Source organism: Oikopleura dioica, chromosome 2 (genome assembly GCF_907165135.1).
Source record: "Oikopleura dioica chromosome 2, OKI2018_I68_1.0, whole genome shotgun sequence".
In the NCBI taxonomy this organism is placed as follows: domain Eukaryota; kingdom Metazoa; phylum Chordata; class Appendicularia; order Copelata; family Oikopleuridae; genus Oikopleura; species Oikopleura dioica.
The window spans coordinates 14,023,084-14,051,067 of NC_137292.1; the positions used below are offsets into that span (position 1 = coordinate 14,023,084).

Sequence of the window (27,984 nt, forward strand, 5' to 3'; positions counted from 1 at the left end):
TTTTTTTCTTCATTAAAAAAACAGTTGGTGAATTTCACAAGCTTTTTTTCGTCACTCAAAAATGGTGTTCCGGCAATTATAAAGCTTCAGCAGAAACATCCGCCAAGGGAACTTCCTTATTTGGGCGCGGCACCTTTTCCACGTACTGGTACCATGAATTGATTTCGGATATCCTCATCGAGGCACTTGAAGCTTGTACCAGTTGGTAGTTGACTTTCCGTGGTACCTCTCATCTTTCGAATCAGCAAACGAAAGCAAATGCAGAAATTCATATTATTTCCGGCCATTGTTTATCAAACAGTAAAGTTGAATTTAGCACCAGCTCAAGGTTGCGAGAAACAAAAAAATATAATCGTTTTTCAAATACGGTATTTACGACGAGTAAGCATGGGAGCTTGCAAAGAAGGTTCCCTTCTATTTTTTGTTAATGGAAAGAAAGTCGAGGATGCAAAAGTCGACCCAGAGGAAACGCTGCTTTATTACTTGAGAAATTCATTGAAACTATGCGGGACGAAGGTAAATTTCTAAAGAAGAATGATAGCCCGCGTTCAAACTTTATCGGCCAAAATTAGAACCTTGTAGCCCGGTATTTATGCTAAAAATCATTAGCTCGGTTGTGGTGAAGGAGGCTGCGGAGCATGTACTGTTATGGTTTCGCACTACAAAGATGGCAAAGTCATCCATCGTGCTGTTAACGCTTGCTTAGCTCCTATAATGAGTGTCCACTTGTGCGCAGTAACAACGATTGAAGGTAAGATGATCTTGCTTTTCGTCCCTCACTCTGCTCAGGAATCGGGTCGACAAAAACCAAGCTCCACAAAGTCCAAAAGGTGCTGGTTGAAAACCATGGAAGCCAGTGTGGCTTTTGCACACCCGGAATTGTTATGTCGATGTACACTTTGCTTAGAAACAACCCGATTCCAACTGAGTATATGATCGAACGAGCGCTCCAGGGTAACCTTTGTCGATGCACTGGCTACAGACCTATTCTACAAGGATTCAAAATGTTCACTGCTGAAGGAAATGTCCACGATGACATCAACAAAAAGTCAGTTCCAGATGCTTGTGCTCTTGGGGACGATTGCTGTAAGAATAAGAAAAATGAAGAAAATTCAACCGTTCCTGTCATTCCTCAAAAATCTGCTTACACTCCCGACGATGCTTCTCAAGAGCCAATATTTCCACCAGAGCTAAAATCCAAGAATTTCCGAGCACCACTAATTCTAAGCGGACCGAGAGCTACATGGTTCCGTCCAAACTCTCTGATTGACTTCCTCAAGCTCAGAATGGACCATCCAGAATCAAAAGTGATCACTGGCAACACTGAATGTGGCGTTGAAACCAAGTTCGGAGGGAGATTCTATCCCAAATTGATCTCACCCGTCGCCGTTCCAGAGCTAAACCAGATAACCATCACTGAATCGAGGATCATTGCTGGTGCAAATGCAACTCTCAACGAAATAGATGCCGAACTCAGGGCCTTTAGAAAGGAAAAGCCGAGTGCAAAGAACCAAGTTGCCGACGCAATGATAGAAGTAAACTTATTTGAGTACTAATTTGAATATAAAATTTTTCTTTTCAGATTTTTCAATGGTTCGCTGGTGATCAAATTCGAAATGTTTCCGCAATTGGAGGAAACTTGATGACTGCCAGTCCGATCTCCGATTTGACACCTATCCTTATGACTGCGGGAGCCACGGCGAAATTTGCCAAATTCAATAACTCTGATGTGCCGGAGACAAAATGCGTACCAATCGATGCATCATTTTTTACGGGATACAGAAAGACGGTCATGCCAGAGACATCTGCCCTTTTAGAAATCTCCATCCCTCACAACTCCGAAAACGGTTTCGTCAGGGCTTACAAGCAATCGAAAAGAAAGGAGGACGATATTGCAATCGTGAATGCAGCATTTTTGGTCGATTTTCAGTCCAAAAGCTTGAATATCAAAACCTTCCGCGCTTCATATGGAGGTGTTGGCCCAACAACAAGACTTGCAAAGAGTGCTGATAAGTTTATCGGAGCAGAATGGAATGAAAAACTCCTGGCTGAGATGAGCGCCGCACTAGAAAATGAATTTGACCTGCCCGCCAACTGTCCTGGTGGCTTCGTAGCGTATCGAAAATGCTTAGTAACATCGTTTTTCTTCAAATTCTTTTTGACGGTGCAGCAGGAACTTTCGAAAGAAGGTTTTTGTGATCCGAACGAGAATTCCGATGTTACGGATCTTGATCGTGAACCATTCGAAAGTATCCAATGTGCCGACGTTCAAACTACTGATGCTGTTGGTCAGTCTATAAAGATCATTTCTGGAGGCAAGCAATGTACTGGCGAGGCTGTCTATCTCGATGATATGCGAAAACTTGATGGGGAGCTTTATTTTGGTCCTGTTTTGTCGCAGCGCGCACATGCAAAGATCAAGAGTGTAGACTTTTCTGCTGCTGAAGCTGTTGAAGGCGTCGCTGGTCATGTTTGGTGGAAAGATGTGAAGGGAGACAACAAAATCAACGACGAGGAATATTTTAGACAAGAGGTTGTTACTTCTTGTGGTCAAATTGTCGCGGGTATTCTCGCTGTCGATGAAAAGATCGCAAGGCGAGCCGCCAAGCTTGTCAAGATTGAGTATGAAGACATTTCTCCAGTCATTGTCACCATCGAAGATGCGATCAAATACGAGAGTTATCTGCCCAACGCTCCTCGTCTTCGACATGACCGTGGTGACCCTGACAAGGCTTTTGAAGAAGCAGAGCACAAAATTGAATCAACTATGCGAGTGGGCGGCCAGTTGCATTTCTACTTGGAGACGCAAGCCAGCTACTGTATTCCGATGGACAACTCCGACGAGTTTCATATTTACTCTAGCTGCCAAAATGTTGCCGAAGGTCAGCGCTCTGCAGCGCATGCTCTTGGCGTGCCAATGAATCATATCAACTTCGCCGTGAAACGTCTCGGCGGTGGTTTCGGAGGAAAAGAAAGTCGATTCCACATTCTCTCGAGCGCTGTCGCTGTTGCCGCGCAAAAATTCAATCGCCCTGTTCGATGCATGTTAGATCGTGACGAAGACATGATGTACACTGGTGGTCGACACGCCTTCTTGAGCAATTATAAAGTCGGTTTCGATAGCAGTGGCAAGATTTCATCTGTCTCAATTATGGGCTATCAAAATGCTGGATGCTCGACTGATCTTTCCATTGCTGTTCTTTCCTGCTTCATCGACCGCAGCTTCAACTGCTATCACTTTCCAAACTTCCGAGTCGTTGGTCACTGCATGATGACAAACACGCCATCAAACACTGCTTTCCGAGGCTTTGGTGGACCTCAGGGCATGCTCGTCGCCGAGGATATCATCAGCAAAGTCGCTGACTACCTGGAAATGCCAGTCGAAGAAGTTCGTCAAATCAACTTCCTCAAGCCTGGCGATCGACTTCCTTTCGGCGAAGACGATAAACAAATCCTCACAGATGAACATATCATCAAGGAACTTTACGAAAAGACCGATTCAACTTGGAACATTTCGAAGAAACGCGTGGCAAATGACGAGTTCAACAAAGCCAACAAGTATAAGAAACGAGGAGTTGCGCTTGTTCCCACCCAGTTCAATATAGCTTTCGCAGAGAAGAAATTCTTGAATCAAGGTGGCGCACTTGTACAGATTTATACAGGTAAATAAAGCCTTTCATCATAAAATATGAGAATCGAATCAAAGATGGAAGTGTGCTCGTCGCTCATGGAGGAGTTGAGATGGGGCAGGGTCTTTACACAAAGATGATCCAAATCGCTTCCAAGGAGCTTGATATTCCAGTCGAGAAGATTCACACTCTTGAGACTTCATCAACGACAGTTCCAAATACTTCACCCACGGCAGCTTCATATTCGTCGGATATCAACGGCTGGGCAGTGAAGAAAGCTTGTGAAGAACTTCGAGAGCGACTTTCGGTTACTAAAATGTAGAAAACACAGAGTTAACTTCTTTTTAGTCGATTCACAAGACCGATCCTTTCATCACCTGGGAGGAAAAAATCAAAAAGGCATACTTCCAGCGAATCAGTTTATCTGCTACTGCCTTCTGGAAGGCACCAAATATCACGTGGGATCCAGTCGCTCGAATCGGAAAACACTCCGATTACTATTGCTACGGTGCCTGCGGAGCTGAAGTTGAAGTTGATTTGCTAACTGGAAATCATACTGTAAGTTATTTCAAAATAAATCAAGTCAACAATGGTAAATTTATCATAACTTATGATTCATAAGATCCGAGACGTGGAAATCATGATGGACGTTGGAAGATCACTTAATCCCGCTATTGATATTGGACAAATTGAAGGCGCTTTTATGCAGGTTAACATTAGATCATTGCCCATAAAAATTGTCGTTTAGGGGGTAGGTCTCATGACCATGGAAGAAGAACTGTACAGTCCAACGGGTCGGCTACTGACACGAGGTCCTGGTGCATACAAAATACCTGGATTCGCCGATATTCCTGCCAAACTGAAAGTTTCGCTCTACGACAAGTTCAGCAATCGCCATGGCCTCTACCATTCTAAGGTTACTCCGCAGCATTTGTTCGACATTTGACAATGATTTAGGGAGTTGGTGAACCACCATTGTTCATGGGAGCAGGTGTCTTCTATGCTATCCGAGATGCAATTCGACAAGTCAACACTGACAAACTCCTGGATTGGCACTCGCCCGCAACTGTCGAAAGAATTCGACTCTCTGTCGGCGATGCCTTGTCGTCTTCTGTATGGAATCATCTAAGTACTATCAATAATGTTATTTCTAGGCAAAATCAACAACTCCTGCTACTGATGACCCGTGGTGCGTTCGACGATAAACTCGATAGTTTTATTGGCAGAATTGTCTTGTACAAAAAATAAAGGATCCTAAACAAGAATTTTTTCCGCCATAGCGTTCGTCAATTCTGGACACGCATCTGAAAACTGGCCGCCAAAGTCTTGAATCTTTTCTTGAGTAAACTGCGTTGAAATTTCTTGTGTGATATTTTGAAACGTCGAATTAAACCATATCTCGATTTCTTCCCATTTTTCCTAGAAATTTTGTTTTCAGAAACATTTTTTCTTTGAATAAATTTATACCTGTAAGATAGTGTATTCTTCCCCAAGCTGAACATATTCTTCACTGAGTATATCAAGTTTCCCGGTGAGGTAGAAATTTTGTAAAACAAGGCCGCCGAATACTATTATTTGAAACATCTCAGAGCGAATTAAGCAGTACAGGTATTGAATTGGCTTCGTGATGAGATTAGTCCAAATCATTCTGAATAGTTAGAGGTTGAAAGAAAAATTTATGAAGAGAAAAAGCAGGTTCACTTTTAACAATTCATTGTGGTTGAGAAGGACCATTCTGTCCTTCAACAACATAATTTTAGCTGTTCTAGAGAGATTTCGCTTGAGGATGCAACATTTTTTCCAAAAAAGGGAAAGTTCTTCGCCTAACTAGAGCTGACTTCTCACACAGAGATTGAGACGATTCGGCTCCTACTTCTTTTATCAATTTTCTTCTTTTTCAGTTCCCAGAGAATCAATATTATTATTTCTCATCGTCCAGGAAAGGATTTCATTGGATAAAAATAAAAACCTCTATTTTTCATCGATTAGAAATTCGATGAAACTCTCAATAGAAATGAACCTCGAGGACTTGAAAATAAAGATAGAAAGTCAAAAGAAGAACGTTGCTACTTTCCAGAGAAAATATAATGAAGCCACTGCAACCATCAAGAAAAAGACTCGGAGATTACAAAATTGAAAGGAATCATCGAATCGAGGGACCAAACCATCCAAAATCTAAGAAAAGAAGTTGAAGGCGAAGCGAAAATTGATATCAAGGAGGACAATAAAAAGGCGCTAGTTTTTCAAAAATCTCAGATCCAGCGGCTAGAGAAGCAGAAGGAAGAATTAGAAAAGCAGAAGACATCCAAGGACGTAATCATCAAAAATCAGCAGGAAGAAATACAAGAGCTCAAAAAAACTTTGGCCAATATTCGAGAAAATCTCAAGGGAACTCAAAATATTAATCGAAAGCTGAAAAAAGAGCTGAAAGACTCACCAGACCAAAACAAAATGCACGAAATGCAATCAGCTAACGATGCCCAGAAAAGCGCCCTAGAAACTCGAATTCGGGGGCTAGAGGAAGAACTGGAGAAAGATGGAGAAAAGCACTCTCTGTTAGAAGAAGAATTGAAAAAAGAAATACTCGAGATGAAAGACAACGAACGAAAGCAAACGAATGAAATCTCAGATCTCAAAACGAAACTTGAAGAAAAGAGCCAGGAGAAAAGCGACTTTTTGATGAAGCTAGTAAAATCAGAGTCAAAATCTAGGAGGGTTTTATCCCTAATCAACGACCAACTGAGGGAACTCAACAGCAAATCCGACAACCAAACTGCTGAACTCCAGCAATTGCGGAAACAGCTGGAAGAGCTCAAGACGGAGAATCAGACTCTTGCGGGGTTCTACCACAGCGAAAGAAAGGTATTTTAAACTGGATAATCGATGTAACTTTCAATTTATTAGTTGCGTGCGAAGAATAAATCTGGTTATGTCTAAAATATTGACAAGGTCATCCCTGGAAAATATTCTGTTGAGAACTTCATCCTTTTCCCGTTCTTACATGCGGGTGCATTTGATAACTATCCTGAAATAAATAATTATCTGAAAGCATCATTTATGTCCCCTAGTCCTTCTTTGCAAGTTGTTATCTCACTTAGATCAATCGGTGCGTGTGAGACCGTTTTACCATTATTTTTATCGAAAGAATCTCGTTTTCTTATTCCACTTCGAGAAAAAAAATCTCGTTTTTTGTCTGCTGCAATTTTCAGGAAAGATTTCATTTCGTAAGAACAGAGAAATTGACTTTTGAATGAAAACTTTGACAGAAATGAGCGTCGAGGAGTTAAAGCTCAAAATCAAAAACCAAAAAGAAAGCAATGCCACTATCCAGAGAAAGTTTAATGAAGCCACCGCAACCATCAAGACTAAGAATTCTGAAATTCTAAAGCTGAAATCTGAAATAAAATCGCACGGTGAAGAGTCGACATCCAAGGACGAAATCATCAAAAATCTTCAAGCTCAAATGAATGTGGAGACACGAAAACTAGATGATATGGTAAAACTGCACGAAGATGGTAAACAAACCTTAATTCATCAGAATTTTCAAATCAAATGCCAGCAACAGAAATTTGAGATAGACGCTACAAGAAATCTGCACGAGATGGCCAAATTTCACGAAGGAAGACTAAAATCAAAAGACCAGATCATCAACAATTTTCAAGCCCAAATAAATATGGACAATAGAAAAATGCATGAAATGATGAAAATCAGCGAAGATCGTAAAAAGGCGTTACTGCATGAGCAGTCTCAAGTTCAATGCCTAAAACAGCAACTCGAAAAAGATGGTCAAAAACAGTCTGGGGTAGAAGAAGAATTGAAAAAAGAAATAAACGAATTGAAAGATTCCTACTCCTTATTGCAGGAACATGTTCGGAATAAAGAGTTACAACTTGCGAACGAAATCAGAAAACTGGAAGAAAAAGACAAGCTGATAATATTTATAACAGATGAAATCAAAGATCTCAGAAAAACTCATGACAGCCTGACTTCATTTGCCGAATTAAGGAAACAACTAGATGATGAAGATGCCAAAAGAAATATGAAAGAAATAATGAGGACTAACGAAGATCAGAAAAATTCTCTTGCTCGCCAAGAATCTCAGATACAGCGGCTCGAGAAACAGAAAATAGAGCTGGAAAAAGACATCTCCAAACACACCGAGCTTGAAGATGAATTGAAAAAAGAAATAAACGAGATGAAGGATTCTTATGTCTTACTTCAAGAGCAAATGCGGGATCGAGAATTAGAAGATACGAACGTAATAACGGATCTAAAAGCGAAACTTGAAGTAAAAAGGCAGGAGAAAATTGACTTTGTGATGAAGCAAATGAAGTCAGAATCAAAAAGCAGACAAGTTCTCTCCCTAATAAATCACCAACTGAACGATTTCAACGGCAAATTCGACAGCCAAACTGCTGAACTCAAGGAAATCAACTGTAAATTCGACAAGCAAACAACAGAAATTCATGAATTATGCAAACAGATAGAGGAGCTCAAGATGGAGAATCAAACCCTTGCTGGGCTCTACCGCAGCGAAAAAAAGGTAGCATCGAAATTTCGTTGAAAGAAAATACATTTTTTATTTTTCAGCTTCGCCAGACATTAAAATCCGGCTAAGAATACACAGTTATCTGCACAGTTAAATATTGACCAGGTCATCTTTAGCGAAAATCGTGTTGAGAAGTTCATCTTTTTCCCGCTCTCGCATGCTGCTGCCCTCGATATCTTTCCTGAAATAAATCGCCATAAATAAAAATTAATCTGACAGCGTCGCTCATCAATCATTTTGATATAAAACTCGCGTTGGAAATAGAAAAAGAAACAAACCTGGAAATCGTGTGACGCGTTCTGAATCGTCGTCTTAGTTTAACAACGTCACTTATCACGTCTTTGACGAGTTCGATATTGTTAAGCACATTGTATTCCATCAAACTTTCCAAATTTTCAAAGGACTTTTTGTCTTCCTCCAGGGTTTTCAGTGATCTCAGAAAAGGACATATGCACTTGAAAAGGCACATAACAAGCAGATCATGTGTTCTATCTCGGCAGGTGACAAGGTTATCGGAACAATCTACAAGGGCGTCCCTTGCTCTAAAATTTCCACAGCTGCTTGAAATTTTAGCGCTATTTTCATATAAAAGTAATCGGGAAAGCTCAGTTTTTTATGAAAGAAACGAGAATGAGCTCTACTGGAAAGCACTCAGAACTCTTTATTTTCTTCCAAAAACAGAGAATTTCATCCCTTCGAGATGAGCTCACGCCTTTGGTTACTTTCGAAAATACCACCCGCCGCCTGGAGAATGCACATGATCTTGCCCTAGAAACAGAACACCTTGTATACTAAAATAATCTGCTAAACCCTTATCATAAGTAAAGTTGAAAGTAGAATACATATTTGATGGATTTTCGAAGATTGGGAAATCGCCACTTTTATCGCCTTCTTCTCGTTTTACTCCTGAATAAAATTGATTTTCTGCTTGAATCTGTGTCGATCTACCTGGTTTTGAATAATTTTTGAAGCTCTTATTTACAAGCATGAATAAAATAATAATCGGCGCGTTCATATTCACCTCATCTTTTATCAAATAAACCTCTTCCAGGGGCTTATTCGGGTCAATAACCGGAACGTGTGGAAATGGAATGTCATGTATTCTAGCCCACTTTTCAGCCAATCGAACTTGCTGCAGAGGATCGAAATTTTCCCCGGCAGGATCGTCAAGGCTTCGCGCAGAAAATTCAAAAGCGATGAAAATGTCCACTGCTCGCTGAGGTCTCAAAACTGGTGGAAATGGGAGATTCATTGCTAGGCCACCATCGACGATATGGAGGACTTTTCGATCTGGAATCGGTTCGTCGAGAAGTTGGAACTCGCCTTCTTCTTGAACAACAGGAATGTCGCTTGTAAACGGCGACAAGGGGTAGTTCTTCTCGATGTCCAAGCCTCTCATAAAGTTCAAAACCCGGGGCGCTCTGATCCCACGGTTCGAGAGAAACGAGCATCTATCATTGACAATTAAGCAGAATCTGTTGAAGAAGGAAAGTGACCCGTCGTCGCAAATGGAAGGACTTCGGCAGACGCTCTTCTCACGACCAATTGTCAGACAATTGTTGTTTTCGTTTTGGCACTGAGCGAAGAAGCGATAAAAAAGGCTTGATAGATATGAAAGAACTTACATATTTTGGCTCGTCGATGTTGAGAACGCTCATTGATGGCCGCCTCTTATGCGAAGATCGCCTTCTTTCCCCTTCGATTCTAGGGCTTCCAGAAGGATTTCTTGACATTCTCTGCGACGGCCTCTTTTCGGGGAGTTCCAGTCGAGAGGACCTCTTTGCCGGCTCCGGTGTGTGAATTTCGCTGGCATTTGAAATCGATGATGACGAAAACCACTTTGATACACTTTTCCCGGCTGACCAAATAGAGTTGATTGATTTTTTAAAAACGCCCTTGTTGTTCTGTTTCACTGGCAAAGTTCAGACTTATTTCGAAACAAAATCAACAAATTCATCAACAAATTAATCATTAGTCAGAACCTTTCCCTGTCGATCTTCTCCTGGGCATATCTTCATCAGAGTTGGTGCCTACATTTTCTTCTTGAATAATTTGGTTCATTTCTTCCGTTTCTGACTCTTTCATTGCAGGAGACTTCGGATCAAGAACTCGATGAATCAAAATGCTAAAAGCCGATCCCCAGAGACCCTGAAGAAAGTGCAGCGGAAACTCTTCAAATTTCTGGACAATCGAGCCCATGAAAAACTCTGAACCAAAGTTTTCCGGCTTCATGAAGGTTCCATATTTAGGGACGCCGATTTCAAAAGGCGTGAATTCCACCCACTCGTGGTACTTGATTGCGCTTTCTTTTGGCTTGACCACGACAGCCACCATGATCGGAAGAGGGTTTTCGCCGGCGTCGCAATGTCGGGTCATATCGGATAGACGGGCTTTTAGATTGTGTTTTCCGAGGAGTGATTCGCCGATCATCGTGCCGAAGATGTCGGTAAAACTTACTGGTTGTCCGATTTTATGCTTTTCCCAGAGAGTTTTTACATATCCACGGAGCTTCTCAGGCGCAAGAAATTTCATTTTCGAATTTTCGATTCGACCCTTGATTTCTTCATTCACAGATTTTGAGTTCAAAGAGCTTGAGTTGTAAAAAGTGGAAATATACCAGCCAGAGCCAGATAAACCCGCCGCATATGTGACTGTATCCAGTATTCCCGACGACTGCAGCGCATTCATCGCTCCAGCCATCCCTACCATCGCTCTGAAACCACCACCAGAACCGAGTAGGGCGATAGTTGGTGTGTGTCGGACGCTTTTTGGACCACGCTCACCGAGTAATTCTTGTAGCTTCAGTTTGACTCGTTCTTTTCTCTTACTTCGGAAATATTTCTCTGAACCGCAAAGGGCGAGGGAATATCGTAAGTCTGGCGTATGGATTTCTTCAAACTAATTTCATTAAAAATGGATATTTCGGAGACTTACTTTGAAAGAAATATCGACTTCACTTGATTCGGAGAAATAAAATGTTCGTTTTTGATATTCTTTCGTTACTGCCAAATCCGACAGCTCAACAAAAATCCATTGTTTTGGGTAAAAATTGACATTGGCTAATTCAACTTTTCAATTTTCAACCCTAGCCTTGAATTCAAATCGTCGGTTGAGTAGTTCTTATCCATTATTGCAATTTCAATCTCCTCGTTGTCTTCCAAATCCTCGAATGGTGGAATTTTGAATAAAAGTTCTTCGTTAAATTTTGGCGATTTTTGGTTCGTAAAATATCGCGTTTTCTTCGTTGTTTTCGCTGCGAAAGGTACAGTGACGGATATGTATGGATCAGGCGTGTCGATAAAGTCGCTGATCATTCCTTTTGAAATTTTCCTTCCTTCATGAACAAAGACGTAGAAATTCAACGGGTTCTTTTTCTTAACATCGAAGAAGGAAAACGGATCAGCCTTTTCTTTGGCGCTAGAATCCGCGGCGAATTTGACCGAGTTGCCAAGCTTCTTTTTCAAAATCATCTCTCGCGTTTATGTTGTTTTCGATTAAAACTCTCTTACAGTGATTTCGCCAAATCAGAGTCAGCTCGGGTCGGCTTTGATCGACGAGACTAATCGCTTCTAATTTTGGTGACGCCAAAGGTCTTCCGGTCTGAAACAATTACAATCCTCTCTGTTCGATTTCGGGTTTTACAAAAGAGAAATTTCTTCCAGAAAACTCTTTTTCAAAAGAATTTATTCTTCAAATGAGAGTAATCCCTCGCGGGGGAGATCATTTTCCCGGCGAGTGTGCTTATATACTTTACTCTACGATAAAGATGCATTGTGTTTGGCAACTTCTGCGAGATTGAATAATTAATCATCTGTCAAGCTGTTTTTGTCAAATATTTCAGGCTTTTTCTCATTGAAAATTATTCAGGAATTAAAAATAGTTGATTCAAATTGATTTGATGTCTTCGTATTAAACTATCCTTTAGTCTAAAGGCTTTAGATTAATATAGCATCTTTGGTCATTTTTACACTTTGAAGTCAGGTCGGGACTGGTTTCATTTTACTCATTTATTTTTCAATAATCGCAGCTTGGAATATTACAGTACTCCCATCTTTTTGAGCGATCCAATGTGTAACACCATGGCCCACCTGGCTCATCATCCGGGTTTAGACAGTAGTTAGTATCCACATATCTCTCGCCATATCTTTGTCGAACCATATTTTCACGCGTATGGCTGTGGGGTGTCTGTGAGTTCCATTTTTGGCATGAGCGTCCCGACTTAGTCACTTTTAATCTTCGAGAATTTATATCAGAAATCAAGAAGACAGAAAACAAGAAAGAAACTTATAAATTTAGAGGATTTCCTATATGATGTCCGGTGTAATAGCGCCCACGAGGATCAATAGATGGTATGCAAGAAGCCAACTGAATGTCGCAGTGAAAATCCATCTTTTTCATTAAAGAAACAGACGTTGAAAACCTTCTGAATTCGATAATTGCGTCGTTGGGTTTCTGGACACTCAACAGAGACCCTGTAGCTGTAACCGTTTTATCTTCAAGAATACGAAATGACTTTGAATCGATGAGAATATCACAATTTGTCAAAGTTGCGGTGTAGTTCAGAATGTTCAGTTTTGCCTCCAATGTCATTTTCTCGCCTAAGCTATCTCCCCCTGAATTATAAACATATCAAATGGACTCAGCTAAATTCTTACCAGAAACATGCAAGAAAATATCAGGTGTGCCTGACTGCTCATCAGAACTTCTTTGTGCTCTTGATCTTATTGACGCTGCAGTTAACCGTATTATTTCTTTGTCTTCAAAGCCTCTTTTTGAAACAGAGAAAGTAAAAAACAAGTAAAATATTTTGAATCTCATCATTTTAGATCTGAACTCGAACTTCAAAGATGATGATGATGATACCGCATAATTATTTATGTTAGATAATAAAACTTTTGACACAAGTTAAAATTAAGTTTGTACGGCATTATTTTCTTGTCATTGTTCAGATGCGATTGCAGTTTCAATAAGCACAATCGTTGCAATTTCTAAGAAAAAAATATTTGCATCCTTGAACGCTGGTGCTCTTGGTTTGGGTGCAGCGTAATCACATAATGAGATGTCGGGCTTGGAAGACTTGCCAAGTTAAGTAACCGTGAGCTGGCTTCGATGAACCGCCCAAATCCGAATTACATGTCATTATTTCCCGTAAGAAGTATCATTCCATTTTCCAACGCGATCAGTTTAAAAAGAAAACTATAAAAGTTTATTATTAATAAAAATGTACAGAGTGATGAGGTTTGAATTTACAGGACAATTACTGCAGATTTTTTTCTTTGTTCAAAGTTCCTTCTCGGAAACGGAGAATTTTCCAAAGCGGGAATGTGCAGATTTTTAATCAGGTAGAGTTTTTTGTCATTCCAGCGCTTGTTGAAAACGCTGGATTCTTACTGCTGGTTTTATAAAATCATTTCTATGTACAGTCGACTTAGTTTCCTAAAGTCGATCTTTTCGCTTGCTTCGTCGATTGTTGACTCTGATTCCAGCGCTGCCGCCGCGGACCTAAAATTCAAAATTATTATTTGTTGAAATTTTCAAACGAGAAAACGCTGTCGGAAGCAGTACCGCTTATCATCGCGAAAAAGCTATCAATTTCCGCTGCGCTTCCTCTCTACCCAGCTACTTGCTAATTTAAATGTCGAATCGGTTTACTTACCCTGGTAACGGCCTCAAGCTCCGCCGCGAGGAATGCTTCCAAGTCTTCTGTCGTCCTCGTTCTTGCCTGCTCGCCAACAACTGCTCTGATGAATTCACTGGGTCCGCTCGACCGGGCGCCAGCGAATTGCCCGTTGAAGCAGTTGTGACGATTCTGGCGACCGCGGAAGGTCACCAACTCGGGGTACTCGTTCGTGTTCATGTTATCGGCTGAATTAATAATTCATTTTCGAGTCCTTATCTCGGCGAAAGAATGATAAAACAACAAATGCGGCTTCAAAGAGATAAACACGTGCTGATGTTTTAAAGACGGGTCAATAAAAACAGCGAAAGTTTTTATCGAAAAACTGAAAAAATAAAAGAAGAATTCAAGTGTTTTAAAAGGGCGTAACGGGCCAGTTCCGTTTAACTTCTAATAACTGGTTGAACAACAGCAAGAACTAAAGAGGTAAGGGCAGAGGCACTTACTTTAAGAGTGAAAGGCTCTGAAAAAGAACTTACAGTGTGGTCCGAGGACAAAGCCCCTGAATAGGGAGAGTGTTCTCGACGTTGTTGCTCCCTATCCTAGGGTTAGGGTAAAGGCTCTAAGTAAGAGTAAGGATAGAGTAAGGGGCAGCAGGATAACCCCCTTCTACCTCATTGAAAAGGGTTCGTCTAAGGGAAATTGAGTCTTTTGAGCAACAACAGCTTTTAAAATAAGCACTTCCACAAACATATAAAACGTTCCCCAAAACATTCTCAAGCCATTTAAAGTTTCTTAGAGAAACAACTTTGTTGCGCTGTCCCCAAACAAACATAGAGGTAATGCAACATGTGACATGTCACACGTTTCCTTATTCTCATGAGAATAGTGAACTGAGAATACAGTGCTTTTTGAAGACAAGTTTGAACGGAACTGAGATCGTTGGAAATCAAGAGAGTGATTTTCTGCTTATCGAATTTATGTTTACTCCAGCCTCGCGAATTTGGAGTACTTGGGCAAACCACTTTGGGGAATGTGTATTAATCTTACCAATGAAAACAAAAGAGTTCTCGTCCTCGAGGTCGTTCTTCCAGAGTTTGTTTTGAATGAGGATCTCATTGTTATTCTGGTAGAAGTTGAAAAACTTGGCGTTCCAGAGCTGCAAATTCCCGCGATTGCGATTGCTGGAGAATCGGATCAGGATTGACCAGGAACCGTTTGCAAGTTCATCTTTTTTTCAGGCTTTTGCAAAGTCATCATTTTAAGGGGGAGGTCGACGAGAATCGGGATTTTTTCAACCAAAATTCCGGAAAAACTAGCTTTGAATGAAAAATTCTGATTGGTCAGGTGAGTAGGAAAGGGTTTGAAAAATACAGCGGCGAAAACTAGAAAAAATTTTGTCCAGAAAAAATGGGCGTAATCGTGTCTCAAAGTGGACCCCAAATCGCAATTTTGGCAATTTTGCGATTTTTTCGCTATTTTTTTATGCCACATTTGGTAATGAAGTGCACGAAATTCCTGCAAAAACTCGTGAAACTCGTTGCCGCTGTCTTCTAAATACCCTTCTGTTCTCACCTGATAAGTCAAAATATGTTTACAGAATCGGGCTTTTCGGGAAAATTGGTTTAAAAATTCCGATTCTCGTCGACCCGCCCCTTAACGGAGAAAAACAGCGTCGATTTTTAACCAATCAAAAATCCGTGTTTGGCCTACAAGCCAATCAGCGGCCGATAAATTTTAAAGGACGATGAAAAAGCCTTTCCTGGAATAGTGACTTTGGCGGCAAAGCCATAATTGACATGATGAGCACCAATTCTCCACGAATCAATGATCGAAAGTCTTGCTCCTTCTTGGCAATCAAGGGGCGCGGGACAACCCCGCGGAGGAACGTAAGGGTCAACGTTGAGGTTTGTCTCACATACGTACTCTGACGCTTGTCGACCGCCCAGTGGCGCTTGAAGCTCCGAAATCACTGAATACTAATTAAAGCTTTTATTCAATGAGTTTTTATTCTACCTTTTGTGGCGTCGTATTCGCAGATGTATCCCATGCCAGCATTGTCGCGAACTCTGCCGGAAGACGTGCTGCTGCATTTCGCGTCGTTGTACACATTTCCTAATTAAAACGATTAAATTTGCACTTTATTCCACCCCGAGTTAAGAAACTGGGGGCGCAATTTTTCTTCAGTTTCTAAAGAACTTGAATTTCGCCCTCACCCTTCATTCTTATGCATCTTTCTTCGCCAGTGGCGTCGTTTGGCTCTGGAACATCTTGGTTTGAGTGACGATCCCAGGGAGCATGGAGGACGTTATTTCCGTCGATGTCTGTAAGAAGGCCGCCGGATTCAGTCATACCGAGCCAGAAGGCGTGATTGGCGCAGTTGGTCATTTGGACGAGTTTTTATGCTCTGAAGATTTTAGTTTATTTATGTCTTTGAAGTTATTAAGTTTTGAAAGTGGGGTTATAATCATATAATATTGAGAGGTTCACTTCATTTTTACAAAGGATCTGATCTTCAAACTTAAAAGCAAGTGCCCATCAAGGATAAAATGGCAAGAACATAACGGAAAAGTAATTATCACCCAGAAGTTTTAATCAATAATATTGTTGACTTTCCAAAACAACGGTATTACAACCTCTTGGATGGAAAAACCAATTAGCACTGTTTTTGATAACATGATTCGAAGCAAAAAGAACTTATGTTCCTGATTAGTTTTTCATGTTTTACCAGCTCGAACAGCTGTTCAAAATAGACTACGCTGGCGAATAAGCTTTTCATTAGAAAAAAATATTAAAAGTCATTAATAAATTTACTATAGTAGGTTTTCCAGCAAAAATTGCTTTACTGTAATTGACAAAAAAAAATAATAAAAAAGTTTGAATAGCACGTGAGTTGTCTGAAAATCCGCAAAAGTTTCGGTCGCAAAGAATAATTGGTTATTGGCGATGAGGTTCGGTCAAATTTTAACTTGGTGAAAAAATATTATCGCAACAATTCTTGATTCCAAAATTGCAGTTTGTTCAAAGACTGTTACCGTTCTAAAAACAACGGGGAAGAAGATATGTAATTTACCTTTCACATCATCAATTATGACCAAATCCCAGCCACTTCCACGATCTTGGCAGCTTTGCCGAGCGTCTTCCCAAGTATAATCGCCGCTTTTCGCCGGTTATCGAGAATAATTCTTCAATTTTTACACTTTTAAGGACGAGTAGCTTGGGAAGTATTTTTGAAGAATCTGAATAACCGCTCCTTTGCGAAATGAAGTATCTGTTATCTTCTGGCAGCTCGTCTTCGGCACGTGGCGCGCAACTGTCAGCATCTAAATCGATGGATGAGACGGTTAACTTTTTATCGTAAAGTTAATGTTGCACTTTTCTAGTGCAAATCTTATCAGACACTATCTTAGCTTTACTTGCACTCATTTATGACACCTCATCCTTTTTCGAGAACGAAATCAAATAGGATAGTAAATAAGAGGCTACTTAATCAAACCTAGCTGAACAAGGACATTCCTTTGGTTGTTGACACCCTTAATCAAACAACTTACATGCATGTCTTTCGCAGATGTATCCAACTCCAACGTCATTTTCATCGATTCCACTCCAGTAGTTTTTGCACGGGACTTCCAGTAACTCGTCTCCAGCCCACTGAGCGCATTCAAATTTCGCGCTGCTGTCGCTATTGGCCGCCCAGGAAAGAAATCCTTCAGCTGCTCGCTTATGTACAGTTTCTTTGTTCTTGTAGCCGAGCCAGAAGTTTTGGGAGTGGGCGCAATTACTCTGAACAATGTTACGAACATAGTCGAACTCACCTTTTTTCTCGAAGACAGCGAGGTCCCACTCGCTTCCGAGCTCCTGGCACATGTCACGTGCTTCGTGCCACGTTCGTGATTCGCCGGAAGAGAGGGAAGTGACCACGTGATATTCAGAGGAGGTCAGGCTTGGTCGATCTGCGCTGGGGATGCAGACAAATGGCTCTTCTGTTGTTGTCGTAGTTGTTGTCGTTGTTGTTGTGGTTGTCGTTGTGGTTGTCGTTGTGGTTGTCGTTGTAGTTGTTGTTGGAGCTTCCGTTGTTGTTGTGACAGGTTCAGTGCTGCAAACATACTTGGTCTTTCTTCCACATCTTCTGTTTACAACTTTAGCCTTTCTGTCGATAAAGGTACATCTGTCCTTTTTATCCCTCCCAGCGACAAGATACTTCGAATTGCCTTTGATTTCCGCCGCGATCTCTTCTTTGTTCTCGGCTGTTACAACCACGAGTCCTTCGTCTCCGCATATTTGGTAGATTTTGGAAGGCACTTCTTTCGTGTTGTGCAACTTGAAATCGGCTAAAAAAGGGGCAATTAGTTCCGTTCCCTTCAAATAATTCACTCCATTATTAAGAGTCATCAGATGACAGAACTCGGTCTTTAAAACGACCGCAGATGTCCTAAATTGAAGATGGGCCTAATCCTTAGGCCCTAGGGCTAGCATAATTTCCTCTGGGCCGTTAAAGATGACGGAGGAAGTTCGATCTGGGGTTAGATAGTCTAAGATAGGAGTAAGGGGATAGCTGCGAAAGCAATTTACCAGGAAGAATATTCTTTTTAGTTTTGTATGAAGAAGGCTAGAGCCTCAAAGAAAGAGTATTGTTTTCGTCATCGAAACCCCCGATAAGTAAAAAAGTGGGGTGCCGTTGAAGGACCCCGTCAAAATAGAAGCGTCAGCAGTAAGACACAAATAGCGGGTTAGTTGAGCTCTCTCAAGATTGTTTTGATCGGGGCGTAAGCTGGAATTAAACAACAAGATCGCCACGTATTCGGAAATTATCTATTTTGCATTAGAACCGATTCCCGTATGTTTATGTGTATAAAAGGGGAGTCCCGTTTTGATTATAAATTTGCCACGGTAGGGCAATAAGGTCAGTTAAAGAAAAAGAAAAAAAAAACGTTGTTTTAAACAAAAAGAGCTATTGACGAAGAAAAACTGTTAAGATCAAAAAGTTCAAGCTAAAAAGCGTGTTCAAAGTGTCGCTAGTAATTTTCTGTCTATATTAGAGTTTTGGAAACAGAGATTTATGAGCTATATAAAACAGCTTGGCGCGTAAGCGATAACTGAATTTCCACCACAATGAGGTAGAAAGCCTGATAAAATTTTAGACAAACTGCTCCACCTAAATCACTTCGGTTTTTTTTATCGAGGTTGAACATTAGAAGTACTGGCTTAAAATAGGTGACTGCCTTAATCGTCGTTAAAACGTTGCATCGGACTGCTTTAGTCGTCGCTAAAACGTTGCATGGGCTGCCTTAATCGTTGTCTGACTCATCTTGCCTTTTTCAATTTCAAGATAGGTAGGCGCGCGCAACCAGCGCTTTCAGAGTGTTTCTAGACTTTCCAGATTCTCCCAAGACGACGATTAAGGCAGCCCAATGCAACGTTTTAGCGACGACGATTAAGGCAGCCGATGCAACGTTTTAACGACGATTAAGGCAGTCTCCTATTTTATTAAATTTGATTCACGGAGGCTATGCTTTTTGAATAAAAATTCTTGAAAACACGTCCTTCAAATCATCTCCGTTTTCTTTGACAGGAAATATGCGGCGAAAATGCCCTTTTGTGAATTGAGATACAGTTAAATCCAGATTTTGGACGTCGAATCTGCGGCCATTTGTTAAGATTTAGATAGACTTTATTTTACCAAAGAGCACTTTTGAATCCACTACCTCAGATTATGCATCACTTATCCATAAAATCAACCTCATAGAGAATTATAAAAAAGTGCTTCTCAGGAAAAAAATCCCTTCGAAAATTAATGGCTAGCTCAGAAAACACGTAAATTACATATTGATTTCGTCCGTAACGGATGCGTCTCAGAACTTAATGATATGGATATTTTATGGGAGAAATTATTCTTGAGGTCTAAGGAAGATTCTAGTGATAAAATAGGTCTAGCATGAGAATTAAACTCAGATTTTAATGAATAAAATTTTTATAGAATTAATATTTTGATTTTTTCTGCTCTTTTAGGCTTTTGAGTCGAAAATTTTGATGGAAAAATGGGGTAAGGGTTTGGGTTAGAGTAGAATTTTTCAATAGAAAAAAGAGATTTTGAATTAGATTTTTTAGCAATAAACGAACCTGCAAGTGTCGACGACAATAAAGTAGGCAGAATCTTCATCTCTTAATCTTTTTCTTCAGACTTTCAAAAAACTGTATTTTTACTACGCCAAGATAAAATAAGAAGACTCAAGTTAAGATCCAACGTATCTCAGGATCGTACAAAATTTCTAACTGAAATCGTGAGTACGAATTTCACCGCCGCTGCAAAAGTTCAGAAAGAGAGCGCCGTAAAGCGTAAAAATGAGGGCGCTCCGACCACCGAAAATCGCGCACGGAGAAAGATCAACTCAGCGCTTCGTGGGGTTAGGGTTAGGGTTAGATGGCTTTTTAAAGGAAAAGGAAAAAATAGTAAATTAATCTTTGTCTTCTTAAATATTCTCCTGCCCTCGTTTTTGAGATTCGAACTGTTAGAATGGCAAAAACTAGGAGAGTCCAGGAGTTATTCCCAAAATAACGGTTTTTAGCGCGATGCTTTGGTTTTTGAGAAATAAATTGGATTCTGAATCGGATCATTGAATTTAGCTATTAACTGGGACGTTTCAAGAGATAGAATTTAAGTTTTAATCCCTCGTAAATAAATTTTTTTCTCGCTCCATTTCGCAGAATTTTCTTTCAAGAAACTGATCTTTTCATCCATTTCTATCATCAATAAGAAGCAGCAGATTTCGAGTCTTAAAGATTTTGAGATTTTGACCTCTTGGTAATCCTGAACGTGATTTCTTTATAACGTGCCCGGATTTAACAATCGTTTCTGACATTTTGTTGATTCCACTAAAAATAAGATAATAATTTCCTCTAACAAAATGGTCGTTCGGTAATTTGAGCGGAAGAAAATCGCGATTTTTAATTTAAAAATTTACTTTAGACCCCAAAAAAGAGAAACGAGAATTTCTGGCGTCATTAAAAGTGTTTATTTCGTAGCCCAGCTTGTCTGGATCCGTATTTCTAGCGCATCCTAATCCCTTCTACCCACGAAACGGCCCCTAAAATGACCGGTTGATAACAAGCATCAAAACACATTACGGGTGCTGTTATCGCCAGATTTATCTAGCGCTGTTTTTGTTTGTCGAAATTCTAGCGATCCGAGATCTGAAAACAAATTGGCATCCTTTCTCGAAGAAGCTGAAACGCACAAAAATTGGGTCCGTTGAACTTGTTTATCAAGCTGCTTGAGCTTTCCAGTTTTTTTTACAAGTAATTAAAATTCGAGGCACAACTCCTTTGCTCGCCCTCTGCCCAGGATAATGAAGTGAATTCTAGCGTCCTCAGTGTATAAATTATATAATTCAGCTTTTTTTAGCCCAAGTTTGACGTTTCATCAATTAAGTGATGATCTTTTTTCAGAGAAGCTTGGTTGGACTAAATTTGTAATTGTAAAATATCCACGTGAAAACTTTCCAGAGCAGATTAAAAAGCATGAAATAAGCACCACGATTTCAGCATGAAATTATCGATAAAAGCGACCCGACATGGCCCTTTACGTGGTCCTGGTTAGCGAAATTGGGACTGTTTTGACTACTCTTTTGTTTGTAGTTCTTTGCTAATTGTAACAAGGCGCCCGTAACGGAAATCCATGTTTGATAATTAAGACCTGTTTATTTTCTGTTCACCTTTAGGCTCTCTAAGGGCCTCACCACCATTAAATGAAAACAAGAGACAATCAGCTCAATTTGATGGCAAAATAATTGCGAACGTTGCTTTCAAAGCTCCTTATTTTAAAAATACGATCAACTAAACATAATATACCATGCAGAAGAACAATTCAACGTGGGAATGACTTGGAGCCACTGTATAAGCGACAACTGGTTATCAGAGAGAAAATAACCGTCTGTGTTGACAGCAAAGATTTCTAAACAAAGGTTCTGAGCGTTTTTTCATGTATAAGATAAAAGACAAATATTTTCGAGAAATTTATTTAATAATTTTTTGACTGATCCAAGCTTAAGGGATCCCCCCCCCAATTTCGCCAACTTTGACCTCTATCTACTTTTTTTTGAGCTCACGTAGGAAGCTGGTTTTGGGTGCATTAGAAAGCCCGCTTCGAAAGGAGCAAATTCTGGTAGAATCAGCTTGCCAGCATAACATTCGCCTATGCATTACAGGCCGTCAAAGTGATTAACATTTTGAAAAATGGCCATTTTAGGTCATTTTCAAATCGTATCTACTTTTTTTTGGGCGTTGTGATTCAAGATTTTTTTGGTTTATCTAAAAGTATAGACGCTAATCTTAATTTTTTGGTAGAATCAGCATGATCGGATTAGTGAATAAAAAAATTCTAGTTGTAAAACTTTTCAAAACCATTTTTGGCGTTATTTGGGTGTTAGAATGCTCTCTAGCGCCAACAATTGGCCGAAAATTCTAAAGCGGTTATTATATTCGTAATCTTCACATTCTAAGCTTTCGAAAGAGCCCTTGTTTGTGTTATTTCGATGACAATGAAAAATCGAAAAAAATTGCGATTTTCACGCTAAGTACAATTTACATGCATTTTCCCGAACTTTGGGAACCAAAATTTCGGAGATGCATCTATGTAAAGGGGTACTATCATATATCAAAATGATCCTCAGAATACGAGGAATCTAATCATAGGCGATAATGACCGGTGCCAAAGGTTTGAAAAATCGGGGGGTGATCCCTTAAATAATTGTCTTCTTGTTGCTGTTGATTTAAGGGTACTACCGTCGATTACCCCAATGACCGGTTATGTTAAAGTTTTCATCGGAAATGAATTCCTCATAAAATTTTGACCAAAAAAGGTCCGAACGTTTCATTCATAACGTCAAGCGTTTTCATAATAATTAGAGTTTTAATTGATTTCTGTACTAGAAAGAATTTTTTCGGAAAAAATTTTTGGTGTCCGATACTTTCAAATAAGCGCTCGTTTTGAAGCTCAGAACAAGATGAGGACTATGGTGAGATCATTAATTCTTGAACTAAGATATTTTAGCTTCTAGAAGACAAAAACAAGAAGGATGGAAAATATAAAAAGGTAAAAAATAAAATATATTTTCTATCCCTTTATTTTTTTCATTATCGTTTCATTTTATATTTGGAGTCTTTCATTTTCCTCTGGCCCTTTTATACCCCTTATACCTAAAGTGGAAACATCTGGACCAGATGATCATACAGTAATTGACTATACACAGCTGCGATGTGTGTTCACCTTTTACCTCTTTTATGATCAAAGTTTGATCTTATTCTTTTCGAACATCAAAGATCCAATCTAGATCTTATGTTGACTTCCAAAACATAAAATTTATGTAACAGTAAAGAATAAAAAGCCTTTATCTAATTCGTAAAAACAGTGTCACGTGCGGGTTCAAAAAGTCAACGTGCAATTTGCTACTCAAGCATCGACGAGAGTATTTCGGGTTAATCGATATCAGATGACCCCGGAGGAAACCTTCCAATCATTACGACTGCTGCTCCAGAGGTCATAAACAATTCTCACGAGTCTTTGGAGATTTTAAGTCAGATAGGCATTTAGAAAAAAGCTCCCATTTAAAGGTTTTTAGTCAAAATTAAGGGACCCCCAACTCATTTTTCGGGGTAAAAATTGGACAGAAAAAAGAGCAATTTCAAAAAAGCATCCAATTAGTTTTTGGAAAGAACTTATGTCAAACAAAGACGTGTTCGGGCTGAAAGTTGATTTGAGGAAAAAGAAAACGCCTGCTGCATTGAACAATGTTTTTCGCAAAAAGTCGAAAACAACCAAGTTTTGAATTCCATCGTCACCAAACATCCTGCCGTTGAATTCTACAGCTCGTCACTCTTCCTTTCAAAATAACTGGAAACAAACACTTTCCAGGCATTTTTCTATCAAGATTTTGGATCTACTGACAGTAGTTCATGAGTTCAAAAAAAAGGTTGACGTTTATAAAATTCACTTGCTTCGAGCGTAACATATGCGAGAAAATGTTTTACTCGAGACATACTAAGCAACATCAAGAGCTGGAAAAAGAAAGAAATTATAAAAAAGCCTTTTAGATTTTAAAATTGAAAGAAAGGAGTTTTGGCGCAAAGAAAGTCTGGAATATTATTTTAAACCGAGTAAGCCTGTTACGTCTCACTATTTTTGAATAGCCGACTAAACTGATTCTGCTTCAAAACTTCAAAAGTATCAAAATTTGATACGTGTCCGTGTACTTCCAATTCTTCGAAAAACGCGTGAAATTTGATTTTAAAGAGTATCTTGTTGGGATTATGATAACCAGAGCAAAAACGAATGGCGGTCAGCAGAGGTGTAAGATCGCGGCGCTGAAGCTGAGTTGAACAGCGTGTCGTTAGCGGCGGCCATTATCGCTTCAGCTGAAGTTCTAAATTGGCAACAGAGAGGTCAACTATCTAGCAAGACGTAAGAGCCCGCCGCAAGAGAGAGTATGAATAATGCGTACTCGTTCCTCAATCGCAGCGGTCAAATTTCAATTGATAATTTTTGCAAACGCAGATTTTTTTGAAAATTAGAAGCGTGATTTCGATAGAGCGAATAAACAGTTAGGACTTGTTCTAAATCAAAAATGGCGAGAGTTTATAAATATTCACACAGGAGAAATTGATTCAATTACTTTGAAATATCAATATTCAAATCTTGACAAACTCAACCAAAATTTATAATCATAGCAGATGAAAAAGACAGAGAAGCAAAATTAAGTTTTTACCACTTCGAATTTTTTTAAATCTAGTTTTATTGCAAGGCAACGTCTTCCAGTCAATTTTGCTTTTACTCCAAAATTTGACCTTTCGCACTTTTTTCTCCTAATTTCTTCGCCTAGGCGAAATTCAAGGCGAATTTTCATTTTCGCCTTGTCGCCTAGCTTCGCCTAAGGCACCAGTATGAGACTAGGCTAGGCTAGGCTAGGCGAAATTTGAAGAATTCGCCTAGCCTAGCCTAGCCTAGCTTTTTAGGCGAATTCGCCTAGGCGATTTCGAACCTTGGTCAGGAGGGAAATATCTTGCGGAAGACAAAACACGTAAGCAAATAAAATTATGTATAAAAATCCCATTAGTCTATTCCTCCAAAGAGTATTAGATATCAATATCCAGGAAATTACGTGCTCACAAAAGAATTTTACGTGTACGCTAGTATTTTGCCTAAATGAAAACTTCACCAAATATCAATAAAACGCGCTTCTCCCATATTTATATTCCGAATTCAGCGAAAACTCATTCAGCGACGTGGTTTTCTTCTGTTTCAACTTTGAGCTTGCTTTTTCCCTCAGCTCGGTCAGGTTCGCGGTCGACGGGTTTATTAAAAATACGCAAAAGATTCTAGCTAACTTCGAATGCTCCAATAAGGAACTTGAATGTAAGAAAGAGCGGTACTTCTATGAACGGATTTGCAGCGCGTAAGTCGCTTGATCTTTGTTTAGAAATTCAAAGAGCCGTTATCCGTCGCGACTCTCAATTTTAGTATCCCCTACTCAGAGCGCTTAGATCCGAGGAGCTGGGTTTCGAAGGGGTCAAGATAGTGTCAGAAAAAATGCCCTAAAATAAGGAACCTCTCCGGAACAGAGTTGCAAATTTTGATTAATTTTTCTGAGTTGAGCTGAGCTGACCTGAGTAAAAATTTCTCTGAGCTGAGCTGGCCTCTTTCAGAGGTCATTGAGCGGAGCTGAGCTGAGCAGACCTTTTGTTTAAGAGAATTGAGCTGAGCTGAGCTGATTTAGCTGAGCTGTTATTTACTGTTTTCGGTAGTAAAATTGTATTCAAATCATTGAGCTGAGCTGAGCTGAGCTAAGTGATAGTTGTCTGAGCTGAGCAGAACAGATCATGTTCGAAAATAATTGACCTGAGCTGAGCTGAGCTGAGTGAAAATTGTCTGAGCTGAGCTGAGCTGAGCAGATCAGATCATTTTCCAAAATCACTGAGCTGAGCGACTGCTCAGCTCACTCAGCCCGCTCAGCTCACTCAGCTCAGCAAATTTGCAACTCTGCTCTCCGGAAGCTCAAAGCTCAAAGTTCATCTCTTCTGTTTCTTCTGAGCAAAATTCTAGTTATACATTCGTTCTCTCCGTAATTCAGCTTTTTATCAGGAAACTCGGAAATTTCAGATAAGCGGCAATGAAATACCTAACTTCGGAAATAGAGAAAGGAACTTCTGATAAGAACTCTTTTAGACAACCGACTCGACATTGTTCTAATGGAATTAGTGCGTTTTTACGGGGCGTCGCTTTTATCTCAATTATTATCAAATAAAAACTAGCGTCGCGTATTGACACGAGAGAATCGTATCATTGCCTCATGCAAAAATAACGTAAATTTGAGGCGTCAAATTGCTACTGTTACCTGCTACTTTGAATTACCCGCTAACTCAGCAAATGTATTTTTTTTTATGCGTTTTGCAAGAAAAGTAAACTCGTGTACCCTTCTAACTGAAAATCCTCTTCTTGCAATTTCAAAAAAGCTCAACTCAGAAAATGGTAATGAAGGTCGCCAGTGATTAGTTCCGCAGTAAGTCATCAAATGATGACATGTTCTGCCCGCTGCTTATTTTGCCATTAGGTTCATTGTGAAAATTTGGGGAACCGACAATTTTGGTGTCTTGGGATTTTCTTTCTTCTCAAGTTCATGCTCCAATCTCCAAGATTTTACACAGCCTAATTGAAAGATTTTCTCTGGGTGACATAAAATTGCACATTTTACGAACTCTTCTTCCCTCGAAAATCAGTAAGAAGATACTGAGCTCAGTTTTAGCTGTCTAAAAAGCAAACTACAGAAGTTCGAAAACCAGTATCTACGGTTTGGTGCCAGCTTGAATCGCGCACTTTTTAAAGAAATTCCTGCACGCCCTGCGCTGGTGGTGACGGTGCATAGTGTGGGGATTGAGTGGCTTGTGGGCCGCATTGACAAACCGCTCAATAGTGCAATCCAAATGTTCACAGGGCTCCGCCGCCAACATGAACTGCCAGCTTCTTACAAGTTTAAGTGGAATTTCCGATGCTCATTTTAAAAACTAATTAGCTCTGAAAGCGCTACTAAGGACGGAATTACGGAACCGAACGGGGGATAAGACCTATCGCTTCTTGAACTGTTCTCATAATAAGATCGTCAATCAACTTTCTAAGTTTCCCTATCTCGGCTTGATAAGGCCGAATTGCTTGTTTCAATGAGCTTTTTCTACAACAAATCCGTCTCGTTTTTATTGAATTTTTCAAATGAAAATGAACTTGTTCTCAAGCGAATTCTCGGCTTCACTATTAGAAAATGCTCGTGGTAAGGCCTTGCTAAAGATGACTACGTTTGCGGGGCTATTTTAGTATTCAGGAATTGCCGGTTGGATATCCCACCTGACGACCCTTATTCATCCCTTTTTTGTCATCCGCGGAATGACAAAGGGCCAACAAGACTTCTGGAATTCTTTGTTACGGCTTACCGTTATTATTCGTCTGTACCCTAGGTTTAGAAACCTGTGTAGAAACCCTGAATCAGGATTTTACATATACCGGTACCAATCTGTACTGCAGTTTCGCGAAAATTACCTGAGTCAGGTTTTCTACACAAGTTTCCAAATCTATGGTACAGGCCAATAGTTTCTTACTGTGTAATCTTAAATATATCAAGGCGATAATTTATCGCCTGATAACTTAATTTTATTCCTGCTGCTACGACTCATATTTATAAAACAATCAATTAAAAATAGGAAAATCTAAAGAAGTGAGACTTTAATTCAGTGAGTAAGAAAGAGATAGGTGGAATATTTACGATTAAAACATGATGATAAAGTATAAGAGCTTTAACTGTTAGAATAAATGTTTAGAGAGAGAACATATTTCTCGTTACTTAGAATAAGCAACTCGCTGACTTGTCGGGAATGTCGTGCTGAGTGGTGGGAGCGCGGAGAGGGGCGCTGCAAAAATTTTGATGAGCACAAATTCTTAACGTCTGCTCCCGTTCAACGCGAAAAATGCTGGGCGCGACGTGAAGTACCCCTTGTCAATTGGCGATCCGACAACGCAGGAGTGAAATGAGTAGCTACAGTCGTACTTGGTAAACATCAGAAACATCAAAGCTGCGAAAATGAATTTCTTTGCCATCCATCGCCAAGCTGCTTGCAACTGTTAATGTTAATGAAGGTTCGTCGGGTTTGAT

General features: G+C 39.9%; 6 protein-coding genes and 1 long non-coding RNA gene across 9 annotated transcripts; 3 read left to right on the forward strand and 4 right to left on the reverse strand.

Annotated features, from left to right (window-relative positions):
• The first annotated feature begins 387 nt into the window (after positions 1–387).
• LOC145698424 (xanthine dehydrogenase/oxidase-like) lies at positions 388–4,809 on the forward strand. Its single transcript, XM_081775628.1, has 10 exons — positions 388–516; positions 610–751; positions 790–1,535; positions 1,583–3,662; positions 3,707–3,936; positions 3,978–4,187; positions 4,252–4,338; positions 4,378–4,545; positions 4,587–4,722; positions 4,784–4,809. Exons 1-10 carry the CDS (start codon positions 388–390, stop codon positions 4,807–4,809), a joined length of 3,954 nt encoding a protein of 1,317 aa, XP_081631754.1.
• Positions 4,810–4,823: 14 nt separating this feature from the next.
• On the reverse strand, positions 4,824–5,274 carry LOC145699859 (uncharacterized). Its single transcript, XR_014134097.1, has 2 exons — positions 5,097–5,274; positions 4,824–5,048 (listed from the first exon to the last, which is right to left on the reverse strand). It is a non-coding gene; the product is annotated as an uncharacterized LOC145699859 (long non-coding RNA).
• A 384-nt stretch (positions 5,275–5,658) lies between these two features.
• On the forward strand, positions 5,659–6,659 carry LOC145699508 (uncharacterized). The gene is made up of 2 exons (XM_081776782.1): positions 5,659–6,491; positions 6,534–6,659. Exons 1-2 carry the CDS (start codon positions 6,081–6,083, stop codon positions 6,564–6,566), a joined length of 444 nt encoding a protein of 147 aa, XP_081632908.1. The 5' UTR covers positions 5,659–6,080; the 3' UTR covers positions 6,567–6,659.
• Positions 6,660–6,834: 175 nt separating this feature from the next.
• On the forward strand, positions 6,835–8,418 carry LOC145697150 (uncharacterized). 3 transcript variants are annotated; one of them, XM_081774311.1, is made up of 3 exons: positions 6,852–7,431; positions 7,792–8,172; positions 8,220–8,408. In XM_081774311.1, exons 1-3 carry the CDS (start codon positions 6,880–6,882, stop codon positions 8,244–8,246), a joined length of 960 nt encoding a protein of 319 aa, XP_081630437.1. In that variant the 5' UTR covers positions 6,852–6,879; the 3' UTR covers positions 8,247–8,408. The 3 variants fall into 3 exon arrangements, with proteins under 3 accessions (XP_081630436.1, XP_081630435.1, XP_081630437.1); XM_081774310.1 differs by having other exon boundaries at positions 6,835–8,172; positions 8,229–8,418; XM_081774309.1 differs by having other exon boundaries at positions 6,842–8,172; positions 8,220–8,412.
• Positions 8,419–8,896: 478 nt separating this feature from the next.
• Positions 8,897–11,648, reverse strand: LOC145698425 (cytosolic phospholipase A2-like). Its single transcript, XM_081775629.1, has 6 exons — positions 11,261–11,648; positions 11,113–11,201; positions 10,161–11,076; positions 9,804–10,090; positions 9,127–9,754; positions 8,897–9,084 (listed from the first exon to the last, which is right to left on the reverse strand). The coding sequence occupies exons 1-6, from the start codon at positions 11,646–11,648 to the stop codon at positions 8,897–8,899; spliced, it is 2,496 nt and encodes an 831-aa protein (XP_081631755.1).
• A 1,735-nt stretch (positions 11,649–13,383) lies between these two features.
• On the reverse strand, positions 13,384–16,191 carry LOC145697436 (uncharacterized). Its single transcript, XM_081774638.1, has 6 exons — positions 16,012–16,191; positions 15,812–15,910; positions 15,552–15,767; positions 14,846–15,019; positions 13,835–14,043; positions 13,384–13,680 (listed from the first exon to the last, which is right to left on the reverse strand). Exons 1-6 carry the CDS (start codon positions 16,181–16,183, stop codon positions 13,615–13,617), a joined length of 936 nt encoding a protein of 311 aa, XP_081630764.1. The 5' UTR covers positions 16,184–16,191; the 3' UTR covers positions 13,384–13,614.
• A 587-nt stretch (positions 16,192–16,778) lies between these two features.
• LOC145698426 (uncharacterized) lies at positions 16,779–20,052 on the reverse strand. Its single transcript, XM_081775630.1, has 5 exons — positions 19,916–20,052; positions 17,347–18,126; positions 17,049–17,118; positions 16,869–16,954; positions 16,779–16,792 (listed from the first exon to the last, which is right to left on the reverse strand). The coding sequence occupies exons 1-5, from the start codon at positions 19,953–19,955 to the stop codon at positions 16,779–16,781; spliced, it is 990 nt and encodes a 329-aa protein (XP_081631756.1). The 5' UTR covers positions 19,956–20,052.
• Between the last annotated feature and the right edge of the window lie 7,932 nt (positions 20,053–27,984).